General features: G+C 43.6%; 1 protein-coding gene across 5 annotated transcripts in view; it reads right to left on the reverse strand.

Annotated features, from left to right (window-relative positions):
• Window positions 1–20346, reverse strand: part of LOC110509030 (SH3-containing GRB2-like protein 3-interacting protein 1) — a 67768-nt gene that overhangs the window by 24230 nt on the left and 23192 nt on the right. For all 5 annotated transcript variants that reach the window (XM_036966871.1, XM_036966872.1, XM_036966875.1 and 2 more), the window contains 8 exons: window positions 14226–14398; window positions 12811–12822; window positions 7516–7527; window positions 7129–7153; window positions 6804–6867; window positions 6483–6583; window positions 322–385; window positions 7–107 (listed from right to left, as the gene is read on the reverse strand). In XM_036966871.1, coding sequence (XP_036822766.1) covers window positions 7–107; window positions 322–385; window positions 6483–6583; window positions 6804–6867; window positions 7129–7153; window positions 7516–7527; window positions 12811–12822; window positions 14226–14398 — 552 coding nt within the window. The remainder of the gene's footprint in view (window positions 1–6; window positions 108–321; window positions 386–6482; window positions 6584–6803; window positions 6868–7128; window positions 7154–7515; window positions 7528–12810; window positions 12823–14225; window positions 14399–20346) is intronic.

Consider the following 20346-nt stretch of genomic DNA (forward strand, 5'->3'; position numbering starts at 1 on the left):
AGTTACCATCATTTCTGTTACTATCGTATCTGTGTGTCTCATAGGTCGTCTCATGAGAAGGCCCGAAGAAAGCTGGGGATGCTCTGCGATTCTGGGATACTCTCTCACTGGAAGAGATGGTATGTAAATGTGATTTTAAAACTCTGATTTTCAAGATTTCAGCGATGTACTTGTATTTTGTTACTTAATTGAATTTAATAGCTTAATTGTTTTCCCAAACAAAACATTTATCAGACCCAACACAAATTATATCAATACAGTACATGGCAAATATGGTATCCTGTTTGCTGTGTCAGCGTTGGCACAGTTTTGAACTCTGACCTTTGTGTCTCGGGGGCAGGTCTTGGTGTAGGGGTGGAGCGTCTGGGTCTGGCGATCTCCTCACCTGGAAAGAGCAACCAGTGATATTAGATTATATACAGTATATCATCATATTATACTGTATCATATATTAATATATGTATTATAGAATAGCTCAAAAGTATAGTGGAGTTTTTGCATCTAAGTATAATGCCTTCAGAAAGTAATCACACCCCTTGACTTTTTCCACATTTTGTTGTGATACATAAATTATAATGGATTAAATTGAGATTGTTTTGTCACTGCACACAATACCCCATAATGTTTTTACAAATTTTTACAAATTCATTAAAAATGTAAATCTGAAATGTCTTGAGCCAATAAGTATTCAACCCCTTTGTTATGGCATCTTCAGGACAAAAAATGTGCTAAACAAGTAACATAATAAGTTGGATGGACTCACTCTGCGTGCAATAATAGTGCTTATCATGATTTTTTAAATGAATTTCAAAACAGATTAAACCACAAAGACCAGGGAAGTTTTCCAATGCCACGCAAAGAAGGTCACCTATCGGGTAAAAAAAAGAAGGAAAGAAACCGCTCAGGGATTTCACCATGAGGCCAATGGAGACTTTAACAGTTACATAGTTTAATGACTGTGATAGGAGAAAACTGATGAGGCTAAGCTATTCACTTTTTGTCCTGAATATGTTAGCGGAAAATTCAATACAACACATTACTGAGTACCAATGTTTACTCCAAGCTGCGTGCAAGCGCAGTAGCTCCCCATGTTACGCATGCTCCCGCTTCCCCTCTCTGGCGCTCGAGGGGGCCAGGCTGCCCTTCATTACGCACACCTGTCACAATCATTACGCGCATCTGTGCTCATTGGACTCACCTGGACTCCTTCACGTTGTTGATTGCCCCCTCTATATCTGTCTGTTCCTCAGTTTTGTTCCCCGTGTCAGCATTATTGTCGTAATGTTGTTTTGTTCCCCCTCCCTGTACTTGCTTACAGGGATGGCGCTCAGCACCATCCCCATCTACAGTGCAGAATGCGAGCGGGGACATTCTCAAATGAATCTGATTTGCACCTCAACCCGCGCCTCTCTGCATACCTCCACCATATCACGGCTACTCTTTCTGAACCTTGTCGGCCCACCCCTGACCAAATTCAACCCAGTCCCCTATGTGAGGTCATGGATTGATGTGTCGCAGACACCAGGAACAAAACAAGAAATAGGGAGGAGAAGATGCAAGAGGAAATGGCTGTGTTGTGGGAAGTTTTGGAAAACTAAGGTAGGAAGATATTTTTCTTTTACAAACTTGTTCTGTACTGTGAAGTTAATCTGAATATGTGCTTCATATTAACACATAAGGTAGGAGGCCAATACATTATAATATGTGTTCTGCTGTAACCTACATTGATACATTTTATTGGAAGTATATTCTGATATCAAATCAAATGATTGTGATATGTTTGTTCCACTGCTACATTGATGTCTTGAAAAGTATATGAAATTCGAGTCTTGGAAAGTTGAGGGTTCTGCAGTGACGCCTAAAAATGTTGCTGTACATTGTTGATGTCTTGCAAATGAGGCTGTAATAAATTCACACTTTAAGCCCCACAGCCATACTAGAGGACGTGGGCATAGTATATGCAAGGTCTATTTCATGATCATGTGATACGTCAATTGTTTGTCAATGATGTTAAAGGTAATTATGATGCAACCATGACAGTGATACGATATGGATTACAATTATCATCCTGAATATTAAGGGTATAAGCACTACGTTACACACATAGACACTCAACCATCTTACTCTTATACAGACATCGTACACACTCTCACTAAATCACATCCTCCAATATCATACACATCAACCTACTCAGATTTACGACACATAATATCTTGTCTCAATTTTCTAACATCTGTGGCATTGGCTCACAGGCAAACAGGCAAGGGAATAAAACAAATATTGTTTTCGCTGTAAAACATTTTACAAATCGGACACGATGGGTAGATTAGCAAGATGTTTATCTTTCATTTGCTGTATTGGACTTGTTAATGTGTGAAAGTTAAATATTTCTAAAAAATATTTTTGAATTTCCCGCACTGCCTTTTCAGCTGAATGTTGGAGGGGGGGTGCCGCTAACCATAAGAAGTTAAGAAGAACATAAATCATCAATAAGGTTCCAACCGGAGAATTCCTATATCTGAAGAAAAGCACTGGAACGAGAGCTAACGCTGTCGGGAACGCGCGTCACGAGCCTGAGACACTCTGCCAGACCACCGACTCATTCAGCTCCCATTCCCCCCTCCTTTATAGCAGAAGCCTGAAACAAGTTTCTAAAGACGGTTGACATCTAGTGGAAGCCGTAGGAAGTGCAACTTGACTCCATAGACACTGTGTATTCCGTAGGCCAAGCTTTGAAAAACTACAAACCTCAGATTTCCCACTTCCTGGTTGGATTTTTCTCAGGTTTTCGCCTGCCATATGAGTTCTGTTATACTCACAGACATCATTCAAATAGTTTTAGAAACGTCAGAGTGTTTTCTATCCAATACTAATAATAATATGCATATATTAGCATCTGGGACAGAGTAGGAGGCAGTTCACTCTGGGCACGCTATTCATCCAAAAGTGAAAATGCTGCCCCCTATCCCAAAAAGGTTAACAAATGTACAGAAAGATCAGTGCGAAGGCCAGAGGAATAACAGAGGAATAACTTTTTGAGGCTATTCAATCCTTTCAGTCTGGAAAAACCCCAGGGCTTGATGACATACCGGTAGAGGTATATCAAGCCTTTTTGATATACTATAAACTCTATTGTTAGATTGTTTTAACTACTCCTATTGAAATGGTAGTCTGTCAGGTACTCAGCAGGAAGGTCTGATTTCTCTATTACTATAACAAGACCCAGACGGAAAATATAAAGACCCAGTTCATCTAAAAAACTGGAGGCCCTTTACACTTCAATGTTGTGATGCAAAAATACTAGCGAAATGCATAGCACTCAGAATTAAAAGTGTTTTACCAGGTATTGTTCATCCTGATCAGACAGGTTTTTTACATTGGAGATAATATACGACAACTACTAGAAATAATAGAACATCATGAAACATCTAAGAAGCCAGGCCTGGTATTTATAGCGGATTTTGAAAAGGCATTTGATAAAGTAAGACTGGATTTTCTTTATAAATGCCTGGATTTTTTCAGTTTCGGTGATTCACTTATAAAATGGTTAAAAAATAACGTATAGCAACCCCAGGTGTAAAATAGTAAATAACGGCTACTTCTCAGAGAGCTTTGAATTGTCAAGAGGAGTTAAACAAGGGTGTCCGCTGTCACCATATCTATTCGTTATGGCCATTGAAATGCTAGCTATTAAAATCAGATCCAATAACAACATTAGAGGAATAGAAATACAAGGCGTAAAAACAAAGGTGGCCATGTATGCCGATGACTCAAGTTTTATATTAAGTCTGCAAGCTAGATCCCTGCAATGTCTCACTGAAGATCTAGATACGTTTTCTGGACTCTCTGAATAGGTGTACAATAATTATGCTACGTGTACAATATTACATATTGGATCTTTAAAAAATACAACATTTACATTACCCTGCAGTTTACCAATCAAATGGGCTGATGGTGAAGTAGACATACTTGGTATTCATATCACAAAATATATAAATAAGCTCTCCACAATGAATTTCAATAGAAAACTTGTAAAAATAGACAAGATCCTGCAACCATGGAGAGGTAAATACCTGTCTATTTATGGAAAAATTGACCTGATTAACTCCTTAGTCATATCTCAGTTTACTCACTTACTTATGGTTTTTCAAATCATATGAGCAAAAAATATTTTGCTTTATCTAGGATGCTAAACCAGACAAAATAAAGCGTGCCTATCTATATAATGAATAGGGTGGGTTGAGATGATTAAATATAAAAGCACTAAACTCTCTAAAAGCTTCACTTATTCAAAAGTTGAACCCTAAATGGTTCTCAAGTAGATTACTACGAAAGTGTCACGACTTCCACCGAAGTCGGCTCCTCTCCTTGTTCTGGCGGCGTTCGGCGATCGACGTCACCGGCTTTCTAGCCATCGCTGCTCCATTTCTCATATAACCATTTGTTTGGTCTTGTTCCATTACACACCTGGTTTTCATTCCAAAATTGCTGCATGTATTTAGTCCTCTGTTCCCCACCCTGTCTTTGTGTGTAATTGTTTATTGTTATGTGGATTTTTGTCAGGCGCAATACTTTTGCTATGCTCCGTGTTTTTGGCACGTTATTGTTATTATGTGCTGTCATTTTTGGACCGGAATTAAAGTGCGCCTGTTTATTACACTCTGCTCTCCTGCACCCGACTTCGCCTCCCGTATACACCCCTGACAGAAAAGCTCATTCATTGTTTAAAATGGCCTTTTGACTTTGTGCAGATTGCCATGTCTAATTTCCGATTAATTGAAAATGACACTTTTTTCAAAGTATCTCTCTTTTTCAAACAAGCATTGCAGAGCTGGCTACAATCTCAATTAATTCCCCCTGAAAAGATAGAACAAATATTACAACAAATATTATGGCTGAACTCAAATATGCTGGTTGATAAAATACCTGTATTTATGAAAATTGTATTTTGTTTTTAAATTATATTGTAAATTAGAATGGTAGAGTTATGTCCTTCATTGAGTTATCGTAATTGTACGGGAAGGTCTGCTCAATCCAAAAGTACAACCAATTGATTACAGCACTACCCCAAAAAATGGAGAAGGCAGCTTGCTGCGGGAGGAGGTAGGGAACTGGTCTGTCTGCCCAATGTAAAGGATCAAAACTATTTGAGGACCAGGATGTTGACAACTGTGCCATACAGATTGCAAAATAGTTGGGAAGAGATTTTTGATGTACCGATTCCATGGTACAGGGTGTATGAGTTGATATATAAGACAACGCAAGATTCAAGACTTCGTCCTTTTCAGCTAAAGTTATTATATACAATTCTTGCCACCAACAAAATGTTGAATATTTGGGGCATAAAATCATTGAAGCGCTGCAGATTTTGTTGTGAGGATACAGAATCAATAGAGCATTTATGGTTGAGGGACAGCTATTGGGGAACTGTGGGGGGGATCTTGGAGGGTTCAGGATCATGTTTTTTGGCCTGGTGATTTTTGGCCTTTTTGACCCTGGATGCTTCTGTGTGTCTCTCTGATGGGAGTCTATTGGATGACTGGTATGGTGTAGTTGTTGAGCAGCTTCACTGCAAGTACATTGTATGTTTCAGATATTCAATCAAAACATGTTTTTTTTTAAAGTAACCAATAGGCAGAAGGTAGCATAATTTGTCTGATTCTCTGTAATAATGGTATGAGAATAATAAATCATTATATTTTGTAAAGTGGTTTCTTGCATCAAACACAACAACATTTTCAGTCACCTCCTTGTCGGAAGGACAAGTGGATAAACAGGTTAATGTCAAGCCCTGCATGTTTTCTTTCCAAAAGCACACATTGGCTGCTACTGTAGGCTGAATGATAGAACAGCTATTTCCCCCATGCTAAAATGTTAAGGGATGCATTTTCTCCATTGTTTTTGATGGTAGGCCACTCTGGAAGGCCTGTATTATGATCAAATAGCCATAGTAGCCTACTTGACCAGTGTTAAAACTAACTTAAAGCGGGTACAGCCTCAGTGTTCACAGTAAACGCACGCCGGAAGTTGCATAACATTTTCACAATGTTCCTGAGTGGCTGAGTTACCGTTTTGACTTAAATCTGCTTGAAAATATATGTCAAGACTTGAAAATGGTTGTCTAGCAATGATCAACAACGAATTTAACAGAGCTGGAAGAATTTTGAAAATAATAAATGGGCAAATATTGTACAATCCAGGTGTGCAAAGCTGAATACTTATGCAAATTAGATATTTCTGTATTTAATTTTCAATAAATATGTTTTCACTTTGTCATTATGGGGTATTTAAACAGTACCGGCACTCATAATGAGCACCGGTACATATTTCAGTCCCAGTCAAGCACTGATGATACCACAGCTACAGATAGTATTGTTGTGATTAGGAGCAACCAACCAACACACCACTGACTGTACTAACCCAGAGCTAAGACCCATGCAACACACACATGCAGTCAGAAAGACTATTCTCCTGAGTGTTACCATCGTTTCTGTTACTATCGTATCTGTGTGTCTCATAGGTCGTCTCAGGAGGAGGCCCGAAGAAAGCTGGGGATGCTCTGCGATTCTGGGATACTCTCTCACTGCAAGAGATGGTAAAGTCAAGATATGTAAATATGATTTTACAACTCTGATAATCAAGATTTCAGCGATGTACTTATACTTTGTAATTTAATTGAATATAAAAGCTTTATTTCCCCCCCCCAAACAGAACATTTAGCAGACCCAACACAAATTATAGCAATACAGTACATAGAAAATATGCTAGCCTGTTAGCAATGTTAGCATTAGCAGAGTTTTGACCTTTGTGTCTCGGGGGCGGGGCTTGGTGTAGGGGTGGAGCGTCTGGGTCTGGCGATCTCCTCACCTGGAAAGAATAACCAGTGATATTAGATTGTATATCATAATGTACTATAATATATTATATATACTGGCAGCCACTGAATGTGCATCTTAACAACTCAAACTATTGAAACTACAGTATGGATCACAACCTCAAACAACTAACTTAACTGATGGTGTAGAACTATGACAAGATACTGTACTGTACATGTACGCAGTTTACACTGACAGACTGTAGAACAAATTACAAATAGCATTACACTACATCCACAAACAATGTACTTACAAGACAGGTGTCTCTTTATTGAGCCCTGCAACAAAAACAAAGTACTTTTCAGTATACCAGTAAAAAGGAATCGTAACCTAACATACAAAACATGAATGTAAACACTTCAACCAATAATTAAAGTATAGGTCCTGGATTAGTCTCACTGTACAATTGCTAATGTGAAAGAATAGAGTGAAACTGTAAGTATATATAGAAACTGGAAAAATACAATATTTTGTGAGGCCATCAGTAAATGTCATAGGCACTGAAATGAAATAGAGTGTTTGGGTCTATAAAGAATGAAATGAACAGCACTCCAAACAATAATATTCATAATTCATTTATTTCCATGCAAGTGCTTTGGGTGCAGACACTTTTAAAATGAGCCACCAGGTGGCGACTTACCGGGCTGCGTCTCTGAGACCAACAAAAAGGAAGAGAGAACAGACCTGGTCAGAGAGTGAGTGACAAATCAGGCAAATAGAACCGAAAATAATGTAACACCCCTCTACTTCAACACTGTGCAATAAAGCCTACATATAGTAATGCAGCAATACGACATAGCACCTGGCAGGTTACATTATCTCAGCTTGTCAAGACAACATAGCACCTGGTAGGTTACATTACCTCAGCTTGTCAAGACAGCTATGGGGGCCCATGCGCCTTTTAATCAGCCCTTTTAATTTATTTTTTACATTTAATTAAGCATTTTGACAGTAAATCTCCAAAAAGTAATTCATAAACCTTTTTAATTTCCATATGTACTAGGAAGCTAAGTATTTGTTTCTTGAGCTTCAAGAACGTGACTGATCGAAGTGCCTCAGGCTCTGAAAAACAAAGAATTGAACTGATTGTAAAGTAAAGAGATATCGGGGACTTTGAACAAATGCAGTGGGCAAGGCGATGATGGTGCCAGTACAGTGAATGGCTAGTACTCAGGGGTTTTAAAGCTCAGATCAGACCGAGAGCCTAATGCTTCTTAGGAAGTTCTTTAGGAGTTTTAGTTTAGAAAACAAACTGTCGGCAGATAGTTAAAAACAGCTTGATTGCCGTAGTAACATCAGGGAAACTGGGAGTGGTGATTCAAATACAGCAGTTCTGCAACATCTTTAATTGAGCCTCTCGTTCTCCTTAATTGCCGGCCTCAAGACGTTCCGGAAAGAGATTAACTGTATAGGAAGCTCTGGAGACAGGTCGTCTGTATACCAGACAGCCAATAAATTGGCAGATGCAAACAGATTATACTTAAGATCATTGATAAACAAAGTGGATGAATTTGAACTGCTTCTTCAATTAGTAAATGTAGACATTGGATGTGTCACTGAAACTTTGGACAACGAAAATATCTCAGATGAATCTCTTTTGATATATAACTATCAGCTGTTCAGAAATGACAGGTCCAGAGGGGATGAGAAGGGGCGTGACTATGCATGTGAATCACAGTATGCAGGCAAAGAGAATAACTGACCTAGACAAAGAGGAGTTTGAGTGTATGTGGCTTCAGCTCTGTCCTAAACGACTCCCCAGCTCAGTCTCAACTCTGTTAGTGGGAGTACTCTACCATCCACTATGGGCAAATGAGAAAACACTTCAGCAGAATACTGTGGATTATCTCATCAACACTGTCCATGTGATCAGGATTTCCTATCCCCAAATGGGGCTCATCCTGTGTGGAGACTTTAATCACCTGCCTATCAAGATGCTGACAAACTCCCATCCAGACATGAAACAAGTGGTCAAAGACAAGACCAGAGGGGACGCCATCCTAGATCTGATCATTACAAATATGACGAATCTCTATAACACCCCCACTGTACTTGCTCCTCTCAGATCCAGTGATCACAAATGTCTGCTGTTCTCCACAAACACAACATCAGGAGGGAGAAGCCAGGTGCAGCGGGAAAAAGGATGTCTGGTAACCCAGAACAGAAAGGAGGCATTGGCACGATGTATGTCCAGCACTGACTGTTCTGCCAAATATGAGGCCGAGAGCATTGATGCAAAGGTGGAGATGTTCAACTCCTGCATTCTAACTGCACTTGATGTATACATGCCAATAAGAAATAAGAAAACAGCAACACTGGACAAGCCCTGGATGACTGAACGAATAAAGACCGCCATCAGGAAAAGACAGATGATTTTCAACAGGTGGGGTAAAACGATGAAATGGAGAAAATACAGAAACACAGGTGCAAACGCTTATCAAAGAAGCAAAGACAAACGACTATAAAAACTGAAAACCAGGACCTAAAGAAGAGAAGCCCAAAGGAATGATGAGACTTCATTAACAAAGGACTGGGACGACAGAAAACATCAGGAGGGAGAATACAGGTGGAGGGAATTGAAGACAACAATGTTTTGAATGTATTTTTTGCTGAAGCATGGACAAGCAACACACCTCTTGCCATCTTCCCCATGCCCATGCCTACAAGGCAGGTTGAGCTGTGCAGCATTGGCCAGATAAAGCAAGCTCTGATCAGACTGAGCCCCCCGTAAAGTGTGTGGGCCTGAGGTCATTCCAGCCTGGGTACTGTTAGGTTCTTATTTTTCAGAGTAAATAACACACGGACACTAGAGATGCTTAACCAAGTTGAATTCTTCCCAAAGGGTCATTCTAGCTGTAATTCAAACAAAGACATGTTTCCACCACTACCAGTATATATACTCCACTTTAGACACACCTCCTTCTCTCCAATCCTTACATCTTATGGTTCCACAGGAAGAGGGTAACAGGATACTAAACCCTTATTACTCCCTTCAGGGGATCTGACCTGACCTCCTGACCTCAACCCCTCCTTCGTCTGCCTAATCCACAGATGTCCATCCGCTTCTCCTATAGCAATCCTGTGACTTCCTCCCGTCCACCCAACACACTCCAAAGCCATCTGTCTTTATACAGAGGACCATTAACTTCTGACGTAAAAATCTGTATCTTTCACTCCTTTATATACTATGCTTCTGCTCTATCATGTCTTTAATATCTCAATCTTCAAAGTTTACCCCGAATCCAACAGTACTAAAAGAGCATGCAGAAGATCTAGCCCCTGTCATCACACACATAGTTAACACCACCTAGTGGCAGGGGACTGTTCCTGCTGCCTGGAAGATTGCCAATGTGTGTCCCCATAGCTAAATTGTCAAGCCCATGTACAACGGATGACTGGAGGCCCATCTCTCTAACTTCATGCCTTGGAAAAATCCAGGAAACTTCATCAACAACAAAACAACTCATGCCAACAGTGCACAAATCAGTATGCCTACCTACCAAAGTCTAGAGGCCAGGCTCATACTGTAGCTACTAGAAGCCAGGCTCATACTGTAGCTACTATAGGCCAGGCTCATACTGTAGCTATTAGAGACCAGGATCATACTGTAGCTACTAGAGACCAGGCCCATACTGTAGCTACTAAAGCATAGGCTCATACTGTAGCTACTAGAGGCCAGCTCATGCTGTAGCTACTAGAGGCCAGGCTCATACTGTAGCTACTAGAGGCCAGGCTCATACTGTAGCTACTAGAGGCCAGGCTCATACTGTAGCTACTAGAGGCCAGCTCATGCTGTAGCTTCTATAGGCCATTCTCATACTGTAGCTACTAGAGGCCAGCTCATGCTGTAGCTTCTATAGGCCATTCTCATACTCTAGCTACTAGAGGCCAGCTCATGCTGTAGCTTCTATAGGCCATTCTCATACTCTAGCTACTAGAGGCCATGCTCATACTGTAGCTACTAGAGGCCATGCTCATACTCTAGCTACTAGAGGCCATTCTCATACTGTAGCTACTAGAGGCCATGCTCATACTCTAGCTACTAGAGGCCAGGCTCATACTGTAGCTACTAGAGGCCATTCTCATACTCTAGCTACCAGAGGCCATTCTCATACTCTAGCTACTAGAGGCCAGCTCATGCTGTAGCTACTAGAGGCCATTCTCATACTCTAGCTACTAGAGGCCATGCTCATACTCTAGCTACTAGAGGCCATGCTCATACTCTAGCTACTAGAGGCCATGCTCATACTCTAGCTACTAGAGTCCAGGCCCATACTGTAGCTTCTATTGGCCATTCTCATACTCTAGCTACTAGAGGCCAGCTCATACTCTAGCTACTAGAGGCCAGGCTCATACTGTAGCTACTAGAGGCCTCTACGTAGAGAAAGAGAGATGCCAGCACAGACATAGATACTTTTTTCTAAGAGAACGTAAGAGGAAAAGAGACAGAGAGAGAAGCAGCATGGAGGACTTCAGAAGACCAGGGGATTCTATCAAATTGGATTTCATTTAATTTAGCTTGATTGCAGACCATTTGTGTAGGCTATTAGCCAGACAAAATTGTGGCTAAATTTATCCTCAAGCCGACTACTTTTTTCCAAAATGTTTAGGCTATTTGATGTGTAATTTTTATAAAGAGTTTATAAATAGCAGCTAAATAGTAGCAAAATACTGTATATAGGTATAGATAGTAGGCTACACTGCATAATGAAACAACGTAAGCTAGTGTTTTGAAGGTGTGCTGACTATTATTTGGCATTAATAGACTGGTTTTACACACAACTTCCTATCCAAGCTGGGAGAGAGCATGAGGACGGCTCATGTCATGCAGGTTCAGGTAGGCTATACAGGACAATGGTATTATTATTTTAAAATCAATTGGTTTCTTATTAGTATTCTGTTGTATCGAACATTTATTTTATAATCTGCAATGTTTGAATTTCCAACTTGAATTACTGAACAAATAATGACATTATTGCTGCCAGACAGCAGCCTAAATGGCAGCCTTGTGACACCGTGTATAGCTTTGTGAAATGTTTGACTCAACATGAGAAAATTACAATCAATTAGGCCTAATAAACATTTATCCATTAGCTAAAGCAACGCTATAGGCTACATGCCCGGGCACCACAGAAAGCCTATAATCGATTCACATCAACCTGTTGCAATTTCAGCACCAAGAGCAGAGATCGGTAGTCTATACTTTTTGAGTGGCTGTCTGGCTGACGCATCCGTTTGTCTTTTTTTAAGAGGGGGGGGGGGGGTTCCGACCTTGCGGGGGGTCCAGAGAAGCTGCATTACGCCAGCGCCAATTAGCTTTGGTCAAACAGAATCAATAGGCTATGAACAGGTGTTATGTGGAGGATTGTGCATTTTATACCACGCAAGCTTTTGCAAGGGAGATTCAAGTTATCAACCAAAATAAAATGTGTTCAAGGCATGCAGTGTGAATGAGTTAGTACCATAAAGCATACATAACATGCAGAGGGAGGAATATCTAAACAACTCAAATAGAAGAGCCTATCCCAGCAGCCAAACTGGTTGTAATGACATCACTGACATCGTTATGGTTTGTAAAATGACATTTTGTAAACATCTTTTTAGCAATCAGAAAAATACATCTTCATCGGGTTGTAAATCGGGTTATACCTGAACAAATAACAACCAAAATACGATGTCTTTCTTTATGTCGTCGTGAAAACAATGACTGTTTAGTTCTAACCTGGTGACATGACAGAGAATCTGTTTATAACAACAACAAAAATGTGACGTCACATCACATGCAACATTTTGCCCGCTGGGGATTTTTTAGCTTCCGCAGGGGAAAGAGAATCCAAGTTAGAAAAGAATCCACAGCCAAGTGAATCCATGCCATGCCTTTTCTTTATACTGAAACAGATTAATACATTAAATAAATAAATAAAGACTGGCTTACCGGACTTCTCCTCTACAAGAATAACAGATGCAGGAGAGAAAGGGAAGATGGAGAGAGAAAGGGGAGATGGAGAGAGAAAGGGAAGATGGAAAGAGAAAGGGGAGATGGAGAGAGAAAGGGGAGATGGAGAGAGAAAGGGAAGATGGAGAGAGAAAGGGGAGATGGAGAGAGAAAGGGAAGATGGAGAGAGAAAGGGGAGATGGAGAGAGAAAGGGAAGATGGAAAGAGAAAGGGGAGATGGAGAGAGAAAGGGGAGATGGAGAGAGAAAGGGAAGATGGAGAGAGAAAGGGGAGATGGAGAGAGAAAGGGAAGATGGAGAGAGAAAGGGGAGATGGAGAGAGAAAGGGAAGATGGAAAGAGAAAGGGGAGATGGAGAGAGAAAGGGAAGATGGAGAGAGAAAGGGAAGATGGAGAGAGAAAGGGGAGATGGAGAGAGAAAGGGAAGATGGAAAGAGAAAGGGAAGATGGAGAGAGAAAGGGAAGATGGAGAGAGAGGGAGATGCAGAGAGAAAGGGAAGATGGAGAGAAAAAGGGAAGATGGAGAGAGAAAGGGAAGATGGAGAGAGAAAGGGAAGATGGAGAGAGAAAGGGAAGAGGGGGAGAGAAAGGGGAGATGGAGAGAGAAAGGGACGATAGAGAGAGAGGGAGATGCAGAGAGAAAGGGAAGATGGAGAGAGAGGGAGATGGAGAAAGAAAGGGACGATAGAGAGAGAGCGAGATGCAGAGAGAAAGGGAAGATGGAGAGAGACGGAGATGGAGAGAGAAAGGGAAGATGGAGAGAGACGGAGATGGAGAAAGAAAGGGAAGATGGAGAGAGAAAGGGAAGATGGAGGGAGAAAGGAAAGATGGAGAGAGAAAGGGAAGATGGAGAGAGACGGAGATGGAGAAAGAAAGGGAAGATGGAGAGAGAAAGGGAAGATGGAGGGAGAAAGGAAAGATGGAGAGAGAAAGGGAAGATGGAGGGAGAAAGGAAAGATGGAGAGAGAAAGGGAAGATGGAGAGAGAAAGGGAAGAGGGGGAGATGAAGAGGGGGAGGAAGTGAGAGGAGGAACAGATATTCAGATGTTTAGTACATTCCAGATCATATCACTGGATAGAATTAGCTGTAGCTGTCTCCAATTTCAACAAAACGATTCATATAATACTTCATATAACACCCGAGAGAGCTAGCTTTCTTGGAGTAGCAGTTACGGCTGTGGCCCTTGGTTACAATGACCCAAATTTAAGTTCAAGTTCAGTCAGGGACATTGCGCTTTATCCTACTTCACTGGGAACAGTTCTAGGGTCAGCATTCCCTCCCCTTAATCCAAGGCTTAACAATTAGTGGGAAAAATGCTAAACTGACCCAAAATCACAGTCTAGGGACAACTTCACCCTACTGCGGTTACATAGAGTTAGAACAGCAAGGACTCACCAAAGAGGGAGACAGAGCCAAACCTCCAACAGAAGCTTTCAGTTCATCCATGGAGGGGATGGCACACTTGGCAGTGTCGGAGGGCAACGGCTTGATCTTAATCTTGAACTTTCTGTTGTCGTCCTCATCCTCAGTGTCGCTGGAGGAGAAGTGCTGCTTGCCTTTGGGAGCTGGTGAACACTCGTTAAGTAAGAAGATCTTTTACATACAGATGTAGGATATTCATTTGAGCCAGTTTGCTACAGTAGGAAAATAATCCTGCAGCAACAGGAAATGTGAATTATTATGTGGATTATAATGAATGGACATTTGTTGTAGGGGTTTGTACATTTCTCGTTAGGACAAATCAAGTCTGACATTTTAAAGTGGAAATTACAAACTTTAGAAGCCTTTTTCAATCTTGAATACATTACAAGTTTGCATTTCCGGTGGAAATTTGTCCTTTGGTCTAGAGTCCAAATTTGAGATTTTTGGTTCCAACCGCTGTGTCATTGTGAGATGTGGTGTGGGTGAACGGATGATCTTCGCATGTGTATTTCCCACCGTAAAGCATGGAGGAGGAGGTGTTATGGTGTGGGGGTGCTTTGTTGTTGACACTGTCTGTGATTTATTTAGAATTCAAGGCACACTTAACCAGCATTGCTACCACATCATTCTGCAGCAATACACCAGCCCATCTGGATGGGCTTAGTGGGACTATCATTTGTTTTTCAACAGGACAATGACCCAACACACCTCCAGGCTGTGTAAGAGATAATTGACCAAGAAGGAGAGTGATGGAGCACTGCATCAGATGACCTGGCCTCCACACTCCCTCGACTTCAACCAAATTTAGATAATTTGGGATGAGTCGAACCGCATAGTGAAGTAAAAGCAGCCAACAAGTGCTCAGCATATGTGGGAACTCCTTCAAGACTGTTGGAAAAATATTCCAGGTGAAGATGGTTGAGAGAATGACAAGAGGGTGCAAAGCTGTCATCAAGGCAAAGGGTGGCTATTCGAAGAATCTCAAATATAAAATATATTTAGATTTGTTTGCACTTTGTTGGTTACTACATGATTCCATGTGTTATTTCATAGTTTTGATGTCTTCACTATTATCCTACAATGTAGAAAATAGAAAAAATAAAGAAAGGTATTCTAAAACTTTTGACCGGTAGTGTATCTCACTAGTGAAAACTGGAATATCTCACTGAATATTACCCTGCCTCTTACCTCGTCATGAGGCTCAATTGCTGATTTGATCCTAGGCCAGTGACTAGGGGTTACACAAACCTACATGTTCAATTGAAACCAATGGTATTAAAAACGTTCTAGGCAGGATGCAACAGAGATAGCGAGGGGAAACACTCTTATGTGACTCTAGACTGTTTTCACTCTTTCGGTCCTGCAGGTCAGGTTCACTCACATGTAGAGCATAAAGATAGAGAGGGTGTCTGAGTGATTGGGCCTTTTTAACATCCACTGGGCCAATATGAGATCCACTGGGCCAATATGTCGCTCAGCTAGCTAAACAGGTCAATAGCTTAGCAGTCAGTGTCCCAAGACTGTTGCCTGTGTAACAGCTTAGTTTCCACGTCTGTCTGCCCTGAGTTGGGCGTGAATCAGGGACCCTCTGCACACATTAACACTCATCACCAAAAGAAGCACAATAATGCCGACCAGGACAGCAGTATCTCTCTAGGTCTCAGGGCAGGACAACAGTATCTCTCTAGGTCTCAGGGCAGGACAACATTATCTCTCTAGGTCTCAGGGCAGGACAACAGTATCTCTCTAGGTCTCAGGGCAGGACAACAGTATCTCTCTAGGTCTCAGGGCAGGACAACAGTATCTCTCTAGGTCTCAGGGCAGGACAACAGTATCTCTCTAGGTCTCAGGGCAGGACAACATTATCTCTCTAGGTCTCAGGGCAGGACAACATTATCTCTCTAGGTCTCAGGGCAGGACAACAGTATCTCTCTAGGTCTCAGGGCAAGACAACAATATCTCTCTAGGTCTCAGGGCAGGACAACAGTACCTCTCTAGGTCTCAGGGCAGGACAGCAGTATCTCTCTAGGTCTCAGGGCAGGACAACATTATCTCTCTAGGTCTCAGGGCAGGACAACAGTATCTCTCTAGGTCTCAGGGCAAGACAACAATATCTCTCTAGGTCTCAGGGCAGGACAACAGTACCTCTCTAGGTCTCAGGGCAAGACAACAATATCTCTCTACGTCTCAGGGCAGGACAACAGTACCTCTCTAGGTCTCAGGGCAGGACAACAGTACCTCTCTAGGTCTCAGGGCAGGACAACAGTACCTCTCTAGGTCTCAGGGCAGGACAACAGTACCTCTCTAGGTCTCAGGGCAGGACAACAGTACCTCTCTAGGTCTCAGGGCAGGACAACAGTACCTCTCTAGGTCTCAGGGCAGGACAACAGTACCTCTCTAGGTCTCAGGGCAGGACAACAGTACCTCTCTAGGTCTCAGGGCAGGACAACAGTACCTCTCTAGGTCTCAGGGCAGGACAACAATATCTCTCTAGGTCTCAGGGCAGGACAACAGTACCTCTCTAGGTCTCAGGGCAGGACAACAGTACCTCTCTAGGTCTCAGGGCAGGACAACAGTACCTCTCTAGGTCTCAGGGCAGGACAACAGTACCTCTCTAGGTCTCAGGGCAGGACAACAGTACCTCTCTAGGTCTCAGGGCAGGACAACAGTACCTCTCTAGGTCTCAGGGCAGGACAACAGTACCTCTCTAGGTCTCAGGGCAGGACAACAGTACCTCTCTAGGTCTCAGGGCAGGACAACAGTACCTCTCTAGGTCTCAGGGCAGGACAACAGTACCTCTCTAGGTCTCAGGGCAGGACAACAGTACCTCTCTAGGTCTCAGGGCAGGACAACAGTACCTCTCTAGGTCTCAGGGCAGGACAACAGTACCTCTCTAGGTCTCAGGGCAGGACAACAGTACCTCTCTAGGTCTCAGGGCAGGACAACAGTACCTCTCTAGGTCTCAGGGCAGGACAACAGTACCTCTCTAGGTCTCAGGGCAGGACAACAGTACCTCTCTAGGTCTCAGGGCAGGACAACAGTATCTCTCTAGGTCTCAGGGCAGGACAACAGTACCTCTCTAGGTCTCAGGGCAGGACAACAGTATCTCTCTAGGTCTCAGGGCAGGACAACAGTATCTCTCTAGGTCTCAGGGCAGGACAACAGTATCTATCTAGGTCTCAGGGCAGGACAACAATATCTCTCTAGGTCTCAGGGCAGGACAACAGTACCTCTCTAGGTCTCAGGGCAGGACAACAGTATCTCTCTAGGTCTCAGGGCAGGACAACAGTATCTCTCTAGGTCTCAGGGCAGGACAACAGTATCTCTCTAGGTCTCAGGGCAGGACAACAGTATCTCTCTAGGTCTCAGGGCAGGACAACAGTACCTCTCTAGGTCTCAGGGCAGGACAACAGTACCTCTCTAGGTCTCAGGGCAGGACAACAGTACCTCTCTAGGTCTCAGGGCAGGACAACAGTACCTCTCTAGGTCTCAGACCAGGACAACAGTATCTCTCTAGGTCTCAGGGCAGGACAACAGTACCTCTCTAGGTCTCAGGGCAGGACAACAGTACCTCTCTAGGTCTCAGGGCAGGACAACATTATCTCTCTACGTCTCAGGGCAGGACAACAGTACCTCTCTAGGTCTCAGGGCAGGACAACAGTACCTCTCTAGGTCTCAGGGCAGGACAACAGTACCTCTCTAGGTCTCAGGGTAGGACAACAGTATCTCTCTAGGTCTCAGGGCAGGACAACAGTATCTCTCTAGGTCTCAGGGCAGGACAACAGTACCTCTCTAGGTCTCAGGGCAGGACAACATTATCTCTCTACGTCTCAGGGCAGGACAACAGTACCTCTCTAGGTCTCAGGGCAGGACAACAGTACCTCTCTAGGTCTCAGGGCAGGACAACAGTATCTCTCTAGGTCTCAGGGCAGGACAACAGTACCTCTCTAGGTCTCAGGGCAGGACGACAGTACCTCTCTAGGTCTCAGGGCAGGACAACAGTATCTCTCTAGGTCTCAGGGCAGGACAACAGTATCTCTCTAGGTCTCAGGGCAGGACAACAGTACCTCTCTAGGTCTCAGGGCAGGACGACAGTACCTCTCTAGGTCTCAGGGCAGGACGACAGTACCTCTCTAGGTCTCAGGGCAGGACAACAGTATCTCTCTAGGTCTCAGGGCAGGACAACAGTATCTCTCTAGGTCTCAGGGCAGGACAACAGTACCTCTCTAGGTCTCAGGGCAGGACAACAGTATCTCTCTAGGTCTCAGGGCAGGACAACAGTATCTCTCTAGGTCTCAGGGCAGGACAACAGTACCTCTCTAGGTCTCAGGGCAGGACAACAGTACCTCTCTAGGTCTCAGGGCAGGACAACAGTACCTCTCTAGGTCTCAGGGCAGGACAACAGTACCTCTCTAGGTCTCAGGGCAGGACAACAGTACCTCTCTAGGTCTCAGGGCAGGACAACAGTACCTCTCTAGGTCTCAGGGCAGGACAACAGTACCTCTCTAGGTCTCAGACCAGGACAGCAGTACCTCTCTAGGTCTCAGGGCAGGACAACAGTACCTCTCTAGGTCTCAGGGCAGGACAACAGTACCTCTCTAGGTCTCAGGGCAGGACAACAGTACCTCTCTAGGTCTCAGGGCAGGACAACAGTATCTCTCTAGGTCTCAGGGCAGGACAACAGTACCTCTCTAGGTCTCAGGGCAGGACAACATTATCTCTCTAGGTCTCAGGGCAGGACAACAGTACCTCTCTAGGTCTCAGGGCAGGACAACAGTATCTCTCTAGGTCTCAGGGCAGGACAACAGTATCTCTCTAGGTCTCAGGGCAGGACAACAGTATCTCTCTAGGTCTCAGGGCAGGACAACAGTATCTCTCTAGGTCTCAGGGCAGGACAACAGTATCTCTCTAGGTCTCAGGGCAGGACAACAGTATCTCTCTAGGTCTCAGGGCAGGACAACAGTATCTCTCTAGGTCTCAGGGCAGGACAACAGTATCTCTCTAGGTCTCAGGGCAGGACAACAGTACCTCTCTAGGTCTCAGGGCAGGACAACAGTATCTCTCTAGGTCTCAGGGCAGGACAACAGTATCTCTCTAGGTCTCAGGGCAGGACAACAGTATCTCTCTAGGTCTCAGGGCAGGACAACATTATCTCTCTAGGTCTCAGGGCAGGACAACAGTACCTCTCTAGGTCTCAGGGCAGGACAACAGTACCTCTCTAGGTCTCAGGGCAGGACAACAGTACCTCTCTAGGTCTCAGGGCAGGACAACAGTACCTCTCTAGGTCTCAGGGCAGGACAACAGTACCTCTCTAGGTCTCAGGGCAGGACAACAGTATCTCTCTAGGTCTCAGGGCAGGACAACAGTATCTCTCTAGGTCTCAGGGCAGGACAACAGTACCTCTCTAGGTCTCAGGGCAGGACAACAGTATCTCTCTAGGTCTCAGGGCAGGACAACAGTATCTCTCTAGGTCTCAGGGCAGGACAACAATATCTCTCTAGGTCTCAGGGCAGGACAACAGTATCTCTCTAGGTCTCAGGGCAGGACAACAATATCTCTCTAGGTCTCAGGGCAGGACAACAGTACCTCTCTAGGTCTCAGGGCAGGACAACAGTACCTCTCTAGGTCTCAGGGCAGGACAACAGTATCTCTCTAGGTCTCAGGGCAGGACAACAGTACCTCTCTAGGTCTCAGGGCAGGACAACAGTACCTCTCTAGGTCTCAGGGCAGGACAACAGTACCTCTCTAGGTCTCAGGGCAGGACAACAGTATCTCTCTAGGTCTCAGGGCAGGACAACAGTACCTCTCTAGGTCTCAGGGCAGGACAACAGTATCTCTCTAGGTCTCAGGGTAGGACAACAGTATCTCTCTAGGTCTCAGGGCAGGACAACAGTATCTCTCTAGGTCTCAGGGCAGGACAACAGTATCTCTCTAGGTCTCAGGGCAGGACAACAGTACCTCTCTAGGTCTCAGGGCAGGACAACATTATCTCTCTAGGTCTCAGGGCAGGACAACAGTACCTCTCTAGGTCTCAGGGCAGGACAACATTATCTCTCTAGGTCTCAGGGCAGGAAAACAGTACCTCTCTAGGTCT

Source organism: Oncorhynchus mykiss, chromosome 28 (assembly GCF_013265735.2).
Source record: "Oncorhynchus mykiss isolate Arlee chromosome 28, USDA_OmykA_1.1, whole genome shotgun sequence".
NCBI lineage: Eukaryota > Metazoa > Chordata > Actinopteri > Salmoniformes > Salmonidae > Oncorhynchus > Oncorhynchus mykiss.